This window comes from Chlorocebus sabaeus, chromosome 4 (genome assembly GCF_047675955.1).
Source record: "Chlorocebus sabaeus isolate Y175 chromosome 4, mChlSab1.0.hap1, whole genome shotgun sequence".
Classification (NCBI taxonomy): Eukaryota; Metazoa; Chordata; class Mammalia; order Primates; family Cercopithecidae; genus Chlorocebus; species Chlorocebus sabaeus.
In genome coordinates, this window is record NC_132907.1 from 93834074 (window position 1) to 93852405 (window position 18332).

General features: G+C 52.4%; 1 protein-coding gene across 1 annotated transcript in view; it reads right to left on the reverse strand.

Moving 5' to 3' along the window:
• AHRR (aryl hydrocarbon receptor repressor) overlaps positions 1-18332 on the reverse strand; it is a 110222-nt gene that overhangs the window by 53533 nt on the left and 38357 nt on the right. The window contains exon 4 of the mRNA XM_007961068.3: positions 4477-4583. Within this exon, the coding sequence (XP_007959259.2) occupies positions 4477-4583 (107 nt within the window). The remainder of the gene's footprint in view (positions 1-4476; positions 4584-18332) is intronic.

The window sequence follows — 18332 nt, forward strand, 5'->3', positions numbered from 1 at the left end:
TCCAGAGAAGATTGGCATGTGACTGAGAGAGGAAGAACCAGCCTCAATGTGGGTCAATTCCACTGGCTGGAGGCCCAGTTAGGAAAAACAGGCACAAGGAGAGGAGAATTTGCCTTCTTTTCTCTCTTTCTCTCCCTTCCAGGGAATGATGCCTTTTTCTCCTCTTGCCCTTGGACATCAGAATCCAGGCTCTTCAGCTCTTAGCCTCCAGGACTTGCACCAGTGGCCTCCTGGGGGCTCTCAGACCTTTGACCTTGAACTAGGGGCTGCATCATCAGCTTCTCTAGTTCTGGGGCTTCCAGACTTGGACTGAGCCACACTACCAGCTTCTCTGGTTCTCCAGCTTGCAGACAGCCTATTGTGAAACTTGTCTGCCTCTGTGATCTTGTAAGCCAATTCCTTTAATAAGGCCCCTCACATACAACCTATTGGTTTTGTCTCTCTGGAGACTCCTAATAAAATCTATGTTTTAAAAAATTCCATGGAATCTATTTTAAAAAGTTCCAAGGACTACTAATGAGTTTAGCAAGGTCATAGGATACAAAGTTAACCTAGAAAAATAAATTGTACTTCTATACACTAGGAATGAACTAAAAATTGAAATTTTAAAAAAAAGTCTTATTCACAATAAGAACAAAAATATAAAACTTAAACATGACTCTAACATAAATATGCAGGATATGTATGCTGAAAACTACAAAACACTGATGAACTTAATTAAAGAAAACCTAAATAGAGACACATACCATGTTCATGGATTGGGAGAGTCAGTATTATTCAAATGTCAATGCTCCCCAAATTGATTTACTGATATATCACAATCTCAATCAAAATCCCAGCAGGGATTTTTGTAGATATCAGTCAATAAGCTAATTCTAAAATTTGTATGGAAAAACAAAGGAACTAGAATAGCCAGAACAATTCTGAGGAAGAACAAAATTGAAAGATTCACACTATTTGATATCAAGACTTATTTTAAAGCTACAGTAGGTAAGATAATGTGGTATTACTGAAAGATTTAAAATACAGATATATAGAACAGAATACAGAGTCCAGAAACAGATCCACAAAAATACAGGCAATTGATTTTTCACAAAGGTATAAAGGCCGTTCAGTATGGAAAGGATAGTCTTTCTGATACATAGTGCTGAGACATCTGGACAGTCACATGCAAAAACAATAAATCTTGACCCCTACCTCACACATCTTATACCAAAGTTACAAAAAGTGGATCATAGACCATAATGTAACACATGAAACTATACAACTTTAGAATAAAGCATAAAAGAAAAATCTTTGTAACCTTAGGTTAGGTAATGAGATGTAGCAACAAAATCAATCTACAAAAAGAGAAATTGATAAGTTAAACTTAATCAAAATGGAATACTTTCACTATCTGTAATATCCTGTCAAGAGAATAAAAAGACAAGCCACAGACTGGGAGAAAATACTTATAAATCATACATATGAGAAAGGACATGCTTCCAGAATATATAAAGAGCTCTCTAAACTGTACAGAAAACAAGCAAATGACCTGGTTTTCTTAATGTGCAAAAGATCTGAAAGACCATTTACCAAAGATGACACATGGATGCAAATAAGCACATGAAAAGATACACAGCATTGTTAGTCACAGGGAAATCCAAACTAAAGCCCTAAGAAGATTCCAGTATTAATATGGCTTTGAAAAAAGTAATACCAAGTGCAAAACCAAAGACGCTGAGCAACTGAAACACTCATTCACTGCTGGGGGATACGAGTTAAAAACATGCTTACTATTCATGAAACGAAGACCTGTGCTCATAGAAACACCTGTATGTGAATGTCTACTGCAGCTCTACTCATAAACACCAAAACCTAAAAACAACCCAAATATCCCTCAAAAGCTGAATGACACATGGAGTCGGTCCATACCTCATCAATAACAAGAAGCAAACCAGCAGCCCACAGCACCGTGGATGAGCCCTAACCCTAACCCACAGCAATAACAAGAAACCAGCTGGTGACCCGCAGCACCGTGGGCAAATCTCAACAGCACTGTGCTGAGTGAAGCTGACCTCCAAAGGCCATGTGTGTGACTCCGTGTGCAGGACATCCACAGAAAGGCACGGGAGAGCTGCAGGGACAGAGCACACATCAGCCGTGGCCAGGGGCAGGGGGCTGTGACTGAAAACAGCAGCAGACGAGAAATGTTTAGGGATGGGATGGCTCCGAATCTTCATGACAGTGGCAGTCACATCCCACTGAATGCTGAAAAGAATGAACTTTAGTGTATGTAAATTTTTAAATAAGTGTTACAAAATGTCCCCTGCAGTAACCATACACTTGAATTCTAGCTGAAGTTAAGCGGTCAGTGACAGCATCCTAGCCTGAGACAGACCACATCCGTGGCACCAGTGAGTCCTGCTAAACCCAATAGCCCTGTAGCCCACCTAAAAAATAGAATGAAAACCTCTGACTCGTATCATACAGGCATTTCGGGGCCTGCTCTGGGTGCTCACATCTCTTTGGATCCCTCCCCCTTGTTTCCCTCTCCAGTCTCCCACCTCTCCCCATTCCTCCATCCTCCCACTGTTGGCACCTGCACCAAGATGTGCACCAGGGGAAGCCACAGGCTGTGGCCCATCTGTCTTGGCTTCCCTGGAGAAGGCGGGGGCTTGGAGGACAAGCCAGTGAACTCAAGACAAAGAAACGCCGGGTCCAGACTACACTTTCAGGAGTCATTTCTAAATCATTACTAAAGTTTCTCTGAATGTGTAGAGCATCTCAAATAACTAAATAACTAACTAACTAAATAAATAAATAAACAGAAATGCTGGGTCCAGCTCAGCCCCAAAGGGCACCTGGTGGCTCCAATCCTTAACTGCCTCATCTTAAATCAACAGACCATGGCCACAGGCACCCTGAAGCCTGTGCCAGCTCAAGGCTGTTTATGGATTTAGGGTGCCCTGCCATAAACTTCCCTTTTTTTTAGTTTATTGTGAAGAGATTGAAGATTAGAATTAAAAGCTGGGATTTGCTGTTGCTGTTGCTTGCTTTGCTTATTTTGCCCTGTTTGAATACTTTTAAGCTTCAAAAAGAGCATATAATCCCTTTCACTGCCCTAGCAATGCAGTGAGGAACCCTCACCGTATAACCTACCAGATGCAATCTTAGAAAACCTCCAGAAACTTCTGTGGGCCAGAGGACATGAACCAGATGCGGTGGACTGAGACTTCAGGAACTACTCAACCTCCCCCAAAACAGAGTGAGAGTGACCAGTGCTCTGGCCAGGCAGGGGAGTCAGGCCGGGCAGCAGGAGGGCCACAGTGCCAGGAGCAGATGGGCAGGCGGACCCTGACCCTGACCCTCCGTGCCTCTTCCAAAGCCTTCTTGGAGAGTCCGCCCTGAGGGTAGCTCCAAAATATCCCACGCTGCTGGGAGCAGGACGGGAAGTCCAGCAGCAGGGAACCAGGCCCAGGCCTCCCTCCCCCAGGCTCCAGGCTTCCCAGGCCCCAGGAGCTAGGACCCATTCACTAGCAGGGTGGGGCAGAGCGAGCTGGGGGTTGTGAACTGACCTGGAGACACACAGGAGGACCTGCAGCGGGGGTCGAGCAGCCTCTCCCACGCACCAGGGGTGCACAGCTCCGCGGGAGACCAGAGGCTGCTGGCTGTGGGGCAGCCTGCCATCCGGGAGCCAGTACCCTCATCTGGAGCAGGTTGGCTGGTGCCCTCCTGCCTCACCCAGGGGTCCTGAGTTCTGGCTGGAGCCCACCCTGTTACCCAGGAAGTGCCATGTTGTCCCCACTTCCTCCCTGCAAGTCCACCCAGCCCCATCCTGGGACCACCCAGCCCCACGTCTCTCCAGCCACTGGTGGAGGCAGCAACCCTCTTTATCTTCAAAACGGCGAATGGATTCACCCCGGAGGCTCCACGCCACCATCTTATGTTGTTTAGGAAAATGGTCCAGTCTCCCCTCCCAAAGGAGTAACAGTCCCCGCGTTACAGCACAGGAAAACCCAGCACTTCAGAGTCGGGGGGATGGGGGAGATGGGGTGAAAAGCCCCCTCATCGCGGAGCTTCCTGCCCAGGCCCAGAGCTTCCAGGGTGTCACACAGGCCACCCCGAGATTGAAACCACACCAGGGAAGCCCAATGCAGACTTTACCATATCCTTCATTTTAGGGGGAAAAAAGGCTTAATTTTGTACAAGGTTCTCTCATTGACAAGCAAAAGCAGATGGTGCAGAATGAGGATGATTTTCTGATGCACCACACAGGGCCGAGAGCTCTCGGGCTGCCTTCCCTGTCCCAGCCCACGAGGCTCACACCCGAGGCTGACTCCGACCCAGGGACACCCCTCTTCAACACATTCTGGAGCCTACTTGTCCTGATAGTTATGAAGATCACAACCTAAGGGCCTCCTGGGTGAGGGTCTGAGCATGCGTGACACGGAGTACCAAGTGTCAAGCGTTTGAGGTACCAAGGGTGGCACTCACCTCCAGCAGCAGCCTTCCCTCCAGCACGGCAGACCCTGCAAGAGGACGGCTGTCTCTGGGCGAGGGGGCACCGGCCGCTGGCTGCCGTGAGCTCTGCTCCTGTACGACTGTCAGAGAAGAACAGACACGTTAGGCACCCCCAACCCCCGGCCTGGCCATGCTTCTTCATTTACGTCTTTCTTGTGCCTCCCCACGTTCACCCCACAGTTCTCGCCTGACAGCTGGCCTGGGCTGCACTGACCCCTCTGCAGGCCACGTAGCATTCCACAGCACAGTCCTGAGGGTCCAAGGTGGGCCAGGAGGAGCCAATACACAGGTCCCAGGTCAGCCAGGAGGGGCAGGTGGACACCAGGACGTGGAGGCAGAGAATGACCTGAGGACGCCCCCACTCCCACTCTGTTCTGCAGAAACTGCTCTCTGTCCCCTCCTGCCTAACTCCCCAGACCTCACATCCAGTCTTGGGACAAAGTCCAGCTTCCTGCCAGATCCCCCTGAAGCCACCCAGGGGGTCCCTGCGGCCCCATGAGACCCACGGCACTGTTGGGCTGCACCCCTTTAAGGGCTGGGTCGAGGCCCCCTGCATCCACCTGGCTCTTCTGTGCCCTGCACACCCGCATCACCTCTCCCTCCTGGAACCCCGCAGCCCCCTCCCTGAGGAGCAGGCCAGGCCCCAAGCCCCCAGGGGCTGTACCTGCATCACCTCTGCCTCGTGGAGCCCCCGCAGCCCCCTCCCTGGAAAGGAGCAGGCCAGGCCCCACGCCCCCAGGGGCTGCAGAGCACTGCAGGGCAGGAAAAGGCAGGTCCAGGACAGCCACCAGTCCCACCCCCTTCCTGGTGACTGCACACAGCCCCCAAGGACACCCCCACTCCTGAGGATGGTGCATTCTCCATTTTCGGGTGCAGAAGGGGACAGATGACATGTTCACCTCCCAGCTGGCTGAGGGCTGACTTCTGAGCCCCGTGCAGGTGCCCACTGCCCACTCAGTGTCCTCATGAGCACTGGAGACACGGGAGGGATGCCCCTCCCCAGCTTCTGAGAGGACCGAGGGGCAAGGGTGTCCTGGCAAGCAGCTGGCCCCAGTGCGTGGACCAAAGCACACCCCAGCGAGACCAGGGGGCGCCTGCCGCTCCCATGTCTCCCGGATCCTCAGCTGAAGCCCCAGGTGGTATCCACTCAGGAAGATGCGACCTTGCCACGGGTTCTGACCTTGAGATGGCACCTAAAGGCCAGCACGCCATCCTTCATGGTGGGCAGGCTGCGTGGGGCTCCCGTTCAAGGGCAGGCTGGTCCCCGGTGTGGCACAGCCCAGGCAGCCATTCTTCACTGGATCCGCCCACTTCCATGGGTCAGGGAGACACAGCCGCTTCCAAAGCAGCCCCTCCACCACCCTGACTCCCCACTGCGCCAGGCTTAGACTCCTGGCTGCCTCCACCCCACTGCTCAGGAAGAGCCCGAACCAGACAGAAAATCAAGTTTGAGGGGCACAGCCTCATCGAAAAGTGCATGTGTGTCTATTTGTAGCCCATCACAGTCCCAAAACGACGTAAGGCTGCTGGATATTTTAAGAAATAGAATAACTACTTGAATAAAAGCTTAATGTCTCACTCAGGGTGGGCTGGACTTCCACTCTCCAGCCCCAGCGGCACTGTGTCACCTGAGAGTGCTCTGAAATGTTGCGGCCCGAACCTCATCCTGGGTCACTGTCTCCTGCTCCTGGTCATGTTCCTGTTCACCTGAGAGTGCTCTGAAATGTTGTGCCCTGAACCTCATCCTGGGTCACTGTCTCCTGCTCCTGGTCATCCTCCTGGACTTCCATGAAGGCATCCACCTGCTAGTCAACGTGGTTCACACTTTCCTCTGAGCTCTCCTCACCCCGCAGTCCCTGGGCCCCCAGACCCTCAGGACCAGTGTCTGTGGTGTCCCCAGGCCGTGGTGAGCACAGGCGGAGTTCAGACGCTGGGTTAACCTGCTCCCCATCAGGCCAGGACCCCGGAACCGGCTGCTGGGTTGGGCTACCACCCCACCCTCCACCAGAAAGACCATGCTGGGAGCCACTGCTTCTGAATCTGAGGTGCCAGCTGCAGGGATGCTGACAAGCTAAGGTGTCCTTGGGGGCCAAGGGCCTGAGTGAGGCGGTGAGGCAGCCAGGAGCCAGTGGCACGGGGCGTCCCTGGGACTCGGTCTCTCTGTCCCCCTCCCTCCCTGGTCTCTGAGCCCTCACTTCTCCCTGAACTGCCGTAGCTGGTAAAAACTGGATTTTTGTTCACTGCACTAAATGTAACAAGAAAGGCTCCTTTTCTTCTGCCGCAAAGCAGGACTATTCCGAGGAGGCATGAACAGTCCGCCGAGGTGGGGGCAGTCCTGGGGTAGGGGCGGCCTCTTCCCACCTGGAAACCCCAGCATCGTAGCCTCCTGCCCTCCAGGCTCAGCCAGAGACTCCACAGTTCATACAACATGCATGTTCAGAAAGCTGAAGGCTTTTAACAATGAAAACCAAGATCTTTCTCCCAAGTGCAGACCCAGGAGAAGCCAGCGCAAGAGGCACCCCGGATGTCCCAGCAGATGACCCCGAGCCCGGGGAGAGACCCGGGCAGAAGCTGCTGGGGCCGCCCCGCGTGACCCCCGTGCTGGCCCTCGGCGCTCCCCGCGAGGTCCAGGGGGCTGGGGCGGCGCGGCTGGGGGCGCACGCCTCTGTCACCCGCGCACAGACTCCGACCACCCAGGCGGCCGGTGCAGCCAAACCCCATTGCAGGGGTCGCTCCCGCAGCAGAGCCGACCCCGCCCCACCAGCAATGCAGACCGGCTGCCCCGGCCTTTTCCCCGAGAAACTCCTACGTGCGGGGGCGGGGGCGAGCCTCTCCCGGCATCGCGTGCCCCCCGCGGGCGCCCGCCCACTTCCCCCCACTTCCCCCGCAGCCGCCGGCGCCGTCACGCGATGGGGCCCCGCCAGGCCTCGCGTGCGAGCAGCGCTCCCGCCCCCGCCCGCCCGGGCAGGGCGCCAGGAGCCCCAGGAGCGCCGGGAGCGCCAGGCGCGTGGCGGGGAAGGGGGCTCCGGGTCCGCGCGGGCGCTCCAGGTGCACACGAGGCGGGCGGACCCGGCCGCGGCCTCCCCAGGTCCCCGCGGCCTCCCCAGGTCCCCCCCGCCCTCCCTGCGCCTGGGGGTCCCACCTGAGGGTCCGCCCCGGGAGGAAGCTCCCATCCCCCCCTCTCCAGCCCCAGTCTCCTCCTCTGTGATGTAGGGAGAGACTCCCCCCAACCCACACCACCGCAGTTGCCCATGGTGACGGGTTGGGGAAAAAGGGAGCTGGGAGCGTGGTGGTGTTCCTGGGGGCTGGTGAGAAGGATGGGCCATCACCGTGGCCCTAACAAGGCACAGCTGGGCCAGCGCGGGGGGCCACAGGGCCAGGGCGGGAGGAGCTCTGTGCACCCAAGACTGCAGAGGCCAACCTGTCCCCTGCCTCCCAGCCACCGCCCGGCCTGCTGGTCCTGCAGGGTCTACAGAGAGGGGCCCTGCCAGGACCACTCCCAGGGCCCGCCCTGCGGGCAGTGAGAAGCTGGAGGGCCGCATGTCAGATGAGACCGAGCCGGGCACGGGCAGGGCCAGGGCCGCTGGGCAGGGCCGCCCTCTCAGAGGTGAACAGGCCACACGGCTGGGCCTGAACCCGGATCTGTAGCCTGGGCACCCTCTGTGTCCTGCCAGCACTCTGCCTACTGCGCAGAACCTCAGCCAAGTTAGAGATTCTCAGGGCCAGTGCCAGCCCTTCCCCCACTGTTGCAGAGTTCACTGCAACCAAGAAGGGGCTCATCTGGAATAGTGAGAATGTGAAGTCAGCACCGAGGCCTCGGGTGACCCTGTGCCCACAGCAAGGGCTGGAGCAGAGTGGCTCCCTTGGAGGCTCAGGCTTCCCATGGGGTCCTGCTCAGGGCTCTCTGTTTCTTCACGCAGAGGAGACTGAGAACAAGGTGTCACCGGGAACCCAAGGCCACCTCATTTGGCCCTCACCATGGGCACCTGGACCTGTGACTCGGTCTGACCCACTGTCCCTGGTGAAAGAGAAGCCAGAAGGCGGGTCCAGCTCTGTGTCTGGGTGATGCCGTGATGCGCAGAAACGAAGCCACATTGCTCCCAGTCCCCTGAAGCCAATTCCCTGGTAGGGGCGGGGGAGGCGGTGCAGATGGAGGGCAGGAGGTCAGCCCTGCAACTGGAGATCACACACCCCAGCCCTGTGCAGCGACTGCGGCTGAACTTTCCTGCTGTGTGCAGGGCTGAGTAAGGTCCATTTCAGGTCTTCAGTGCTGGACAGGGAGCTGGGCCCAGGGGGAGCTGAAAAGGAGGAGAGATGAAGAAACAGAAGAAGCAGAACAGGCAAAGCGGGCAGAGACGTCCCTTTGTCCTTCACCCAAACCGCAGCCTGGACCCGGTTCTCAGGCCTCCTGTGACCCACCCCAGGGTGGACAGGGCCCAGGCTGGATCTGGGGCAGGTGACAGTCAGGATCCCAGCACCGTGGCTGGGAAGAAGGACATGCCTCCGTGAGGCCCCAGTCCACAGCTCCACAATCCCCCCTGTGCAGTCAGGGGAGCTGGGCCCAGAAGCCAAGGGATGGACCAGCAGGGGTGGCCCCCCCAGCCCACCCCAGCCCTGGCGGAAGAGGGAAGGCCCTGAGGGGCTGTGTGCTGAGCAGCACCACTGCTTCCTATCCAGGAAGCCTGGAGGAGGAGCTCAACCAGCAGAAACCCTGCCGCTTCCTTCCTGTGAGGGCTGGAGAAGGTGGTAAGGAACGTGGGTGCTTCATGAAGGTCCCTAGTGGCAGGACTGCCCCGCCTCTCCGCAGAGCCCTCAGCAGGGCCTGAGTGGTGAAAGCGGCCAAATGAGAGGAAGGCCCGGGATCCCTTTCTTCTCCATCGTTTTCACCCAGTCCTTAACAGGCACATCGACCCTAAGCATCCTCGTTCGAAGGGACAGAAGTCCACAGACAGGGGCGTAAGGGAGAGGGGAGCAGGCGGCCCCCAGGCTGACTCGGTTTAGGACTCCCTCTAGGGAATCGTCCTAAGTAAAGCTGCCTGGCAATCTGCAGCTCCTGGGAGCATTTCACCACAGAGGGCTTCAACAGCGACCACGGGAGTCGGTTCCACCGTCCTGGACAGTGAGTCCAGGACAGGTCAGCCCAGGACAGGTGGGCCCAGATGCTCAGTCCTACTGTGGGACACACAAGGGCTTACCCATGCATGAGGCAGCCTGCCAGCCCCTGCTGCACCTGCCCAGGGAATGGGACGCAGGATTCCCACCACCTGCAAGCCCCAGAGACTCCCTCAGAAAGCCTAGAGCAGGGCTGGGCTGAAACCCCGACTCAAGCAGCTGCTGTTGGCAGTCACAGCCGGCCCTCGAGCTAATGAGGACACAGGCCCAGTGTGCTGACCGACGTCACACGTCAACCACCTGCAGCACCAGGTGCTCTGATTAAATAATCCTGCCTGCTGTGTTGGAAGCCAGCAGTCCTCCCCAGTGTGGCTGGGCAGTCCGTGGGGGGGCTGGAGACAACTAGACAGGAGGAGTCACCCCCTTTTCCTGACTCACAGCTTGAGCCGGATCAGCCCATCTCCCCTTCTCCGGCCACGGGCGGGAATTTATGCCAGCGCCCGTGGCCCTCAGGCCTCTGGGCTTGGACTGAACTACACCTTAGCTCTCCTGGGTCTCCAGCTCGCAGTTGTCTGAACCACCTGCTCATAATAAGCCTCCCCATATCTGTCTCCGGTCGGTTGTGTTTTACTGCAGAGCCCTAACTGACATGCCCCGCAAAGCCGGGCCCAAGGTCAGCCGAGAGCTCCGCACTAGGCCCGGCCTCTGTGCTCTGGGTACTTCCAAGGCAGGCCTCCTCTGGATCACTTCCTCCTCCAGCCACCCAGGGAGGTCGGACAAGCATGATGGGAACGTACCCGTACTTTTCCGTGTCCCCCTCCCCCCACGGATACCTGCACCTTTCCGTGGGCTGCCCCTCCACCCCACACTGTCACCCGTGCCTTCCCAAGACCTGTCCCCAACCCCATCACCCGTGCCTTCCCATGGACTGTCCTCCCATCACCCCCGCCTTCCCATAGACTGTGCCCCCATCACCCCCGCCTTCCCATGGGCTGTCTCCCCATCACCCCTGCCTTCCCACAGACTGTGCCCCCATCACCCCCGCCTTCCCATGGACTGTCCCCCCCATCACCCCCGCCTTCCCATGGACTGTCCCCCCATCACCCCCACCTTCCCATAGACTGTGCCCCCATCACCCCCGCCTTCCCATGGGCTGTCCCCCCATCACCCCCGCCTTCCCACAGACGGCCCCCCATCACCCTGCCTTCCCATGGACTCTCCCCCCATCACCCCCCCTTCCCATGGGCTGTCCCCCCATCACCCCCGCCTTCCCACAGACTGTCCCCCCATCACCCCCGCCTTCCCATGGACTCTCCCCCCATCACCCCCCCTTCCCATGGACTGTCCCCCCATCACCCCCGCCTTCCCATGGACTCTCCCCCCATCACCCCCCCTTCCCATGGGCTGTCCCCCCATCACCCCTGCCTTCCCATGGACTGTCCTCCCATCACCTGCACCTTCCTGGGGGCTGTCCCCTGGGCACCACCACCTGCCTGGGGCCGTACCCACTGTGAGACTCTGAGGGTCCTGGGGGTGGTAGATAACCTTGATGAAAATTTCCCTTGAACCTGATTTCACTTGCCCCTGCTCCCTGCTCAGGCTCCCTCCTGAAGATCCTTAAGACACTCTCCCATCCAGGAGTTGGATGAAGGAGTTGGATGGGATGCTCTGAGAAGCCTGGGACGTCCACCCAACCATTCCCCGATGCCTGCTTTCGCCAGAATTGCCTGACCTGACTGTGAATCCAGGAAATGCAGCACAACAGTAACAAGGGAAGTAAATGAGCAGGGTTTCCAACAAGGGCCTGGGAGGACGGGGCACCAGCAAGGGCCCGGGAGGATGGGGCACCAGCGAGGCCCCAGGAGGACGGGGCTTCCAGCAAGGACCCGGGAGGACGGGGCACCAGCGAGGACCCGGGAGGACGGGGCACCAGCGAGGACCCGGGAGGACAGGGCAGTGCTCTCAGAGCCAAGACATTCCCAGGAGGGCACCTCTGACCCCTGCTGCCACACCCCAACCGTTTCTACAAATGCCTTTGCAAGTTTTACATCAAATGAGGGGACCACAGCCTCAAGGCTTTCAAATATTCAAACTCCCCCTTCCTTCACTTCTCAAGAACTGGATGACAAAACCGTTTGGCCTTTTGAAGATGAAATGTAATATGTACATTCTGGAAGAAAATGTCATTCAGCGATTCTTGATGGCTTCAAATTGTATTTGTATCACCCAGTTACTTTCTGAACAGGTGTGTTCTGCACTGGGATGCACAGAATTCTGTCCCAGCTTCTGTACAGGAAAGGTTTAGAGGAAACACTTGGGACGGACACTCTGTGCTGGAGCGTGGGACAAGCACGGCTCTCCCCAGTGGCCCAGGAGGCATCAGGAGCACTCAGGCAGGTGAGAAACACTCAGAGCAAAGCAAATGCCCACAGAGGGAGCCCAGGGAGCCAGGGGGCTCAGGCTCATGCCGTGGGAGGCCTCAGCTCCTGAGTCGGGCTGTGCTGTGTGCTTGCCTAGATGTGGGTCTGTTCATCTGCAAGGAGCCTGCACCCCAGCCTTGCAAAGCAGGCAAGTCCACCCTGTGGACAAAGCTGCCCCGGCAGGCTGTGGGCAGGAGGGAACCAGGACTGTGAGGGTCCCGGAGAGCCCTCAGGCATCCCAGAAGACAGCAGGCACCAGGCTGGGGGGTTAAGACAGAATGCCCAGGAAGAGAGAGGGTGAGAGGAAGGGTGTGAGAAGTGGATGACTGTGCCGTGCTGCTCTTGACACACGGGCGGGTGTATATTTAATGGAGTGTGAGGGAATGCATTCGAGGTGCTCACTGTGGGCAGAGAGAAGCAGCACGTGAGAAGGGGTTCCAGCAAGTGAGTGCTGGGTGGGCGAGTGTCCTTCCGAAATCCTTCGTTACAACTTGTGTGGCAGAGGGGGTTAAAAATGCCCTTCAAAGTCCCAAATTCCCCTCAGCAAGAAAAAGCATCAGGAGTATAAATAAACACACTGATTTCACAGACACGATATTTATAAAACGGGGGGCACCCGTAAGACCTATACTGCGTCAAGTTGTTGAATTTCCTATAGCAAGAATTTCTAGATTTTTCAAAAAGCATCGGAGAGCTTTAGAGATTTCACACTTCCTTACAGCGCAAAATGAACCACAAAAAAATGCATTTCCTCTGAGCCCGCGGAGACTGGGGAGGCTGCAGCTGGCAGTGCCCACGCATTTCTCTGGTCAAGAGAATGCGCCTCTAACCACTTTCTGAGATCACAGAACCCGGGGGCCTCGGGGGGGCTCTGCAGTCACCAGAGTCGCACGCTCGTCCTGCAGAGGAAAACACGCCCTGGCCTTGGAACCCCATGTTATCGTGGAAGATGCAACCAAAAATAGCTCTTTGGGGAAAAAAGAATACTTGCACACATTGCAAATCCATATTCTCTTCATGATGCAAAACATCTGGCACAAGCAAACTATTTGGGCATTCTTGTTACATTTCAACATATCAAAGAAAAGCACAGCAGGGACAAGCCAAGGGTTCAAGAAACATTTTGTAAAACAAAACCCAAAAAACTGTGCCGGTGCTGTTTAACCATCAAATGTTCAGTGAATCAGTGTGCAGTGCACAGGTGTACAGACGAGTGAGCAGGCAACATTGCAGGCCGCTGACCCCATGCAGCCGCAGCCGGAGAGAGCCCTGGCCCACACCCTCAGGCAGAATACAGTGCCGTGGTGCACGCCCAGGGAGCCTTCACGAGCAGCCCCGCCGGCCTCTCCTACCGCGGAAGAGGGCGCCGAACCCTCACTGAGTCCTCTGCCGTCTACCCACAGGTATGGATGCTGCCTCGCTTGTCAACTTTCACATCAACGAGGAGTGCCAGCTCAGCTGTCAGAGTCTCTGATTTGTTTATAAATAACGAATTTGTAAGTAAATTTATTAAGTTATGTAACTATGAATTTACAACTAACACCTACATGGGACTGAGCTGCCTGAGAATCACCATTGCCTTCACGGTCCTCACACATCACTACAGGCAGGCTGTGGCCATCAGTCCTGCAATATTTACCATCAACAGATGCAGACCGAACTGAGTACGTCTCAGGGCCTTTGGTGTCCAATGTCTGGGGCCTCCTGAAGGACATGGGCCTTCGTTCGCCTGCGTGGTCATCCACGTCTTCAGGATCTGCCACTGCCAACCCCTGTCCTGGGCATACAACAGAGAAGGAGGGGAACAGAGCCCAGCACCACACAAGTTAAGCACTAGGAGAGAACGAGCAGCAGAGGGGGCAGTGTCAGGTCAGAGGGGCAGAGGCTGTGATGTTAAAAATGAGGCCGGGGAAGACCTCCTGAGGGGTGAAGACAAGAGACCCAGAAGGAGGCATGGCCTTCAAAAGCTACAGATGCGCCAAGCCTCGGATGCTGCCCCCAGCAAGGCCCACAGAGCATCACTGCCTGGCCGTGCCATATTCAACCCCACCAGGCTGGCTTCTCCAGTCCCCACGGCCAGTGCTGCCCACTCCTCTGTGCCCTTGACCACGCACTGCGGCTCAGACCCGTGTCTATGGGGCAGGGTGGTCGTGATGGGCGCTGAGGAAGGTGTTGGTTATTCTTGTTTTTCTCTTTGCAAAAGGCCCAGCTGCCCAACATGACAACTGCCCCTAAAAGACGTGACTTGCCTCACAAACATGCAAATACACACCACGCTGTCCCACATCTGGCTATGCTAAGGGCCATGGCGCGCCCACGACCTCCCGCTCTCCCCCGCCTCTCTGGGCACTTGCTCTTCCCCCCAGCTCCTCCCGGGTGGGAGTGGCCGGGGCTCTGCTGCGCCCCCGCAGGGACTCACTTCAGAGCTCATGTGAACACCCTGCAACTTCTCCATTTTAGTTTTCCTTGTTCCTCCTGGTTATGCTTTCAGACAGTATCGAACTTACAGAAAAGCTCTAAGAATAATATAAAGCACCCAGATAGCCCTTGTGCACGGATGAGTTTCACCAGTGTCCCAATAACATCCTTTTAGCCAAGGTGGTGCTGGACCACGGCAGGAGCCATCGCCATGCTGCCTTAGTCCCTGCCACCTCTCCATCCCTTCCAGTATCTCCTTGGCTTTCATGGCCTGCCGGGTTTTTTGGAGATTACAGGTGAGTTATTTTGCAGACTGCCCTTCAGTTTGGGTCTGTTTTCCTCGTGATTTGACTGAAGTTATGCACCTCCAGCGGGAGTATCAGCAAAGCAATGCCGTGCTCCACTCACTCATCCTGTTGCGTGATGCGCAACGCCGGCTTATACCATTAATGCCGTGCTCCACTTATCCTGTTGCGTGATGCGCAATGCCGGTTTATTCCATTAATGCCGTGCTCCACTCACGCATCCTGTTGCGTGATGCACAATGCCGGCTTATTCCATTAATGCCGTGCTCCACTTATCCTGTTGCGTGGTGCGCAATGCCGGTTTATTCCATTATTGGCAGCGTCAGATCGATCACTTAGGACAGTGAATGCTGGGCTTTTCTGCTTCATAATTAATAGATATTTTGTTCGAGACTACAAAAATTCTGTCTCACCCCATTTTCACCACCAATTTTAGCACTAATTGATATTTCTTGCCTGAATTATGACTCTAGTGGTTACCAAATTTGATTTGCAATTCACCTCTTCTTTCTATAGTCATCTCTCTTCTTATAGTTATTCATTAGCCTGTTGTGAGGAAAAACTTATTTACTTATTTATTCATTCATTTATATAAGTGTGACCTTATAAAATCGTATTTTATTCACTTGGGTATAGCCCTTTACTATCATTATTCATTTTAATGCTTAAATTGTCCCAGACATGGCCAGTGGGAGCCCCTTCAAGATGGCTTCTGTGTCCTGTGACACATCTTCATCGCTGGTGACCACTGCCTTGCTTTCTGGCGTGAGGTAAGTATAAAGTACCTTGTACTTCGTCTGCTCCAGCTCTTGAAAGAGCCCCCAAAAGCCCTAGTTCCTTTTAATGGCAAGAAGCATTTAGAAACCAACATCTGAACGTTAAGCATAATTGCTGCTGCTGGGGTGTCACTGTTCCGAGGCCCTCTCAGGTGACAGTGTGTGTGGGGGGGCCGGGGGGGTGAGTGTACACACATTTTACATACATATTCATGTCTCTCTTTATATATTGAAAACCATGAGTTCACACCAATACCTCCAATTCCAATTCAACATCACAGGATTTGATAGAATGGAATTATTTTTTTCTTTACTATTTGGTAGAAATTGCTTTAAAGCTATCTGAGCCTAGACCTTTCTATGTGCAAAGATTTTAAACAACTAAATCAATTTCTTTAATGGTCCTCTGACATTCAGGTTTTCTATTTCTTCTTGAGTCAGTTTTAATAAGTTATATTTTCTAGGAATTTTTTCATTTATGTTTTCAAACTTCAAATTTATTGGCATTATTTGTTCATAAGAGCTTCTCTTTATATTCCTAATATTCCTTATTCTTTTTTCCTTGATCAGTTTCCCAGATCTTTGTAAAGTTTATCATTTTAAAAGAACTCTATTGTATGTTTCTTTTCCATTTCATCAATATCTTCTATTATTTTCCTTATTTGATTCTCTATTTTACTGTTATTTATCAGAACTACTTAATTGAATGCTTAGCTCATTAATATTTAGCCTTTCTTCTTTTATACGTAAACACTTAAGATTATTTATTTCTAAGTGTTGCTTTGGCTACATCCCACACATTTTAAATATTTCTAAATTACATCATGTTTTCTTCTTTGACCTATGCATTATTTACAAGTGTGTTTATTTATTTCCAAATATAAGGGTTTTCAAGTTATCTTGTTATTACAGATTTCTAGTTCATTTGCATTGAGTTCCCACCTCATTATTCTTCAATATTTTATCTTTTGAAATTTACTGAGACTTGCTTTATTGGCCAATAAGGTTTCCATATATTTACCAGTTCCATGTGGGCTTTGAAAATACATGAATTCTGTAGTTTGGGGGTATACTGATTTATGTATGTCCACTAAATTAACCTTTTTTTTCCTTTGCATTGTTCAAACATTCTATAACCTTTACTGGCTTTTATTTACTTCTTCTATAAAATCCTGAGTTACAGTATTTAAAATATTTTTCTCTGATGATGAATTTATATATTCTTCCTTATAGTTCTGTCAATATTTACTTTATAGATTTTGAAATTATGTTATGGAAAGCATAAAAATTCAAAATTATATTATCTGCTTGATGAAATGAATTGTTTAATCATTATGTATTGATTTTCTCTATCTCCAGTGGTGCTTTTTACCCCCAAATCAATTTTTTTACTTAATATAGATTCATCATATTTTTTTCAGTTTATATTTCCCCAGTATACCCTTTCCCATCCTTTTACTTTCATCTTTTCTGTACCTGAGAGTGTAGATGTGTTTTCTGTAAACAGTATATAGTAATCCACTTTAATAATCTTTATCTTTTAATTGCTATGTTTATTCTATTTACATTTATTGTAGTTACTGATATATTTGGACTTTTGTTCCACCTCTTTTGTGTTTCTTTTCTCCCTTCCCTTCCTAGTCTTTTCCTTTTGACTGATTACATTTTCTCACTCTTTTTTCTTTCCATTAGTTTGAAATTTCAACCCCATTTCTACGATTGATTATCCTGAAAATTTTATTATCAATTAGATAACCATCCTCCAAAGTTACTACAAGAATCTTAGAACTTTTTAACTCATCATCCTCTTCAAATTTGTATGATATTATGACTATATACTTATCTTTTTAAAATTCTTATATCACCATTATTATTTTACACAATGTGTTTGACTTGATTTACCCACATAGTCACCACCTTCTTGTTCTTCATTCCCGCTTGTATCTCAAATCTTCCACCTGGAATTCTCTTCCTTCTGCGTGAAGTGTATCTTTAATAATGTCCTTTAATAAAGTTATCTCTGGGTTCTCAGCTTCACTTAGTTTTTGTCTCTGAGTATTCCTTAATTTACTACCAGCCCATAAATGTATTTTTAAAGGCTTAAAATATTTTATCTTGAAGTTTTGGCTGTTATCAGTAGAAGGATGCCTCAGTTACATATTGAAAATGGAAGAGACTGTGTTAAGTAGTCAATATTCTCCCACTAGACTCTAAATGCCAGGAAGCAAAGACCATAGCAGCTCTTTTTTTACTTGCATTAGAACAGGATATTAATATGGAACTTTTCCAGTCTGAATTTTAGCTGAGGCCCCAGGACAAGAAGTGCCAATTGTTCCCAAGTGAAATCCTGGGTGACCTAGGTAGAGGAGGTGAAGATGAGAGAAGTTCAAGTCTGACAGGAGGGTTTCCTTGGGAGAGGGGGGTTGCACTCTCAGTCTGTCCCCACCCCACCTGCACCATGAGAGGGATGGGCAACTTTCTCCTCACTTCATTCCAAGAGGGGTTTCACAAGGCCTGCAAGTGCCTACTGTGAGCCTCCTGAGGCTGGTGGGGGGCACTGAGACCCGGTGTCCCTCTTACACTCAAGAAATGCAAAGGGCAAAAGGAGACTCCTGGAGCTCCCAGTAGGCAACTGGGCTGCATGTAGAAATTAATGCTAACCCAGTGGATCAAAGGTGCAGATTTCCTGTGGACCAGGTGGGGTCGTACTGCCTGAACACTGGCCTGGGATGTCTTAAATCCTGCCCAGAAGGGTTCCTGGAGATGTGAGGGCAGACCTTGGCAAGAGGCTAGAGGTA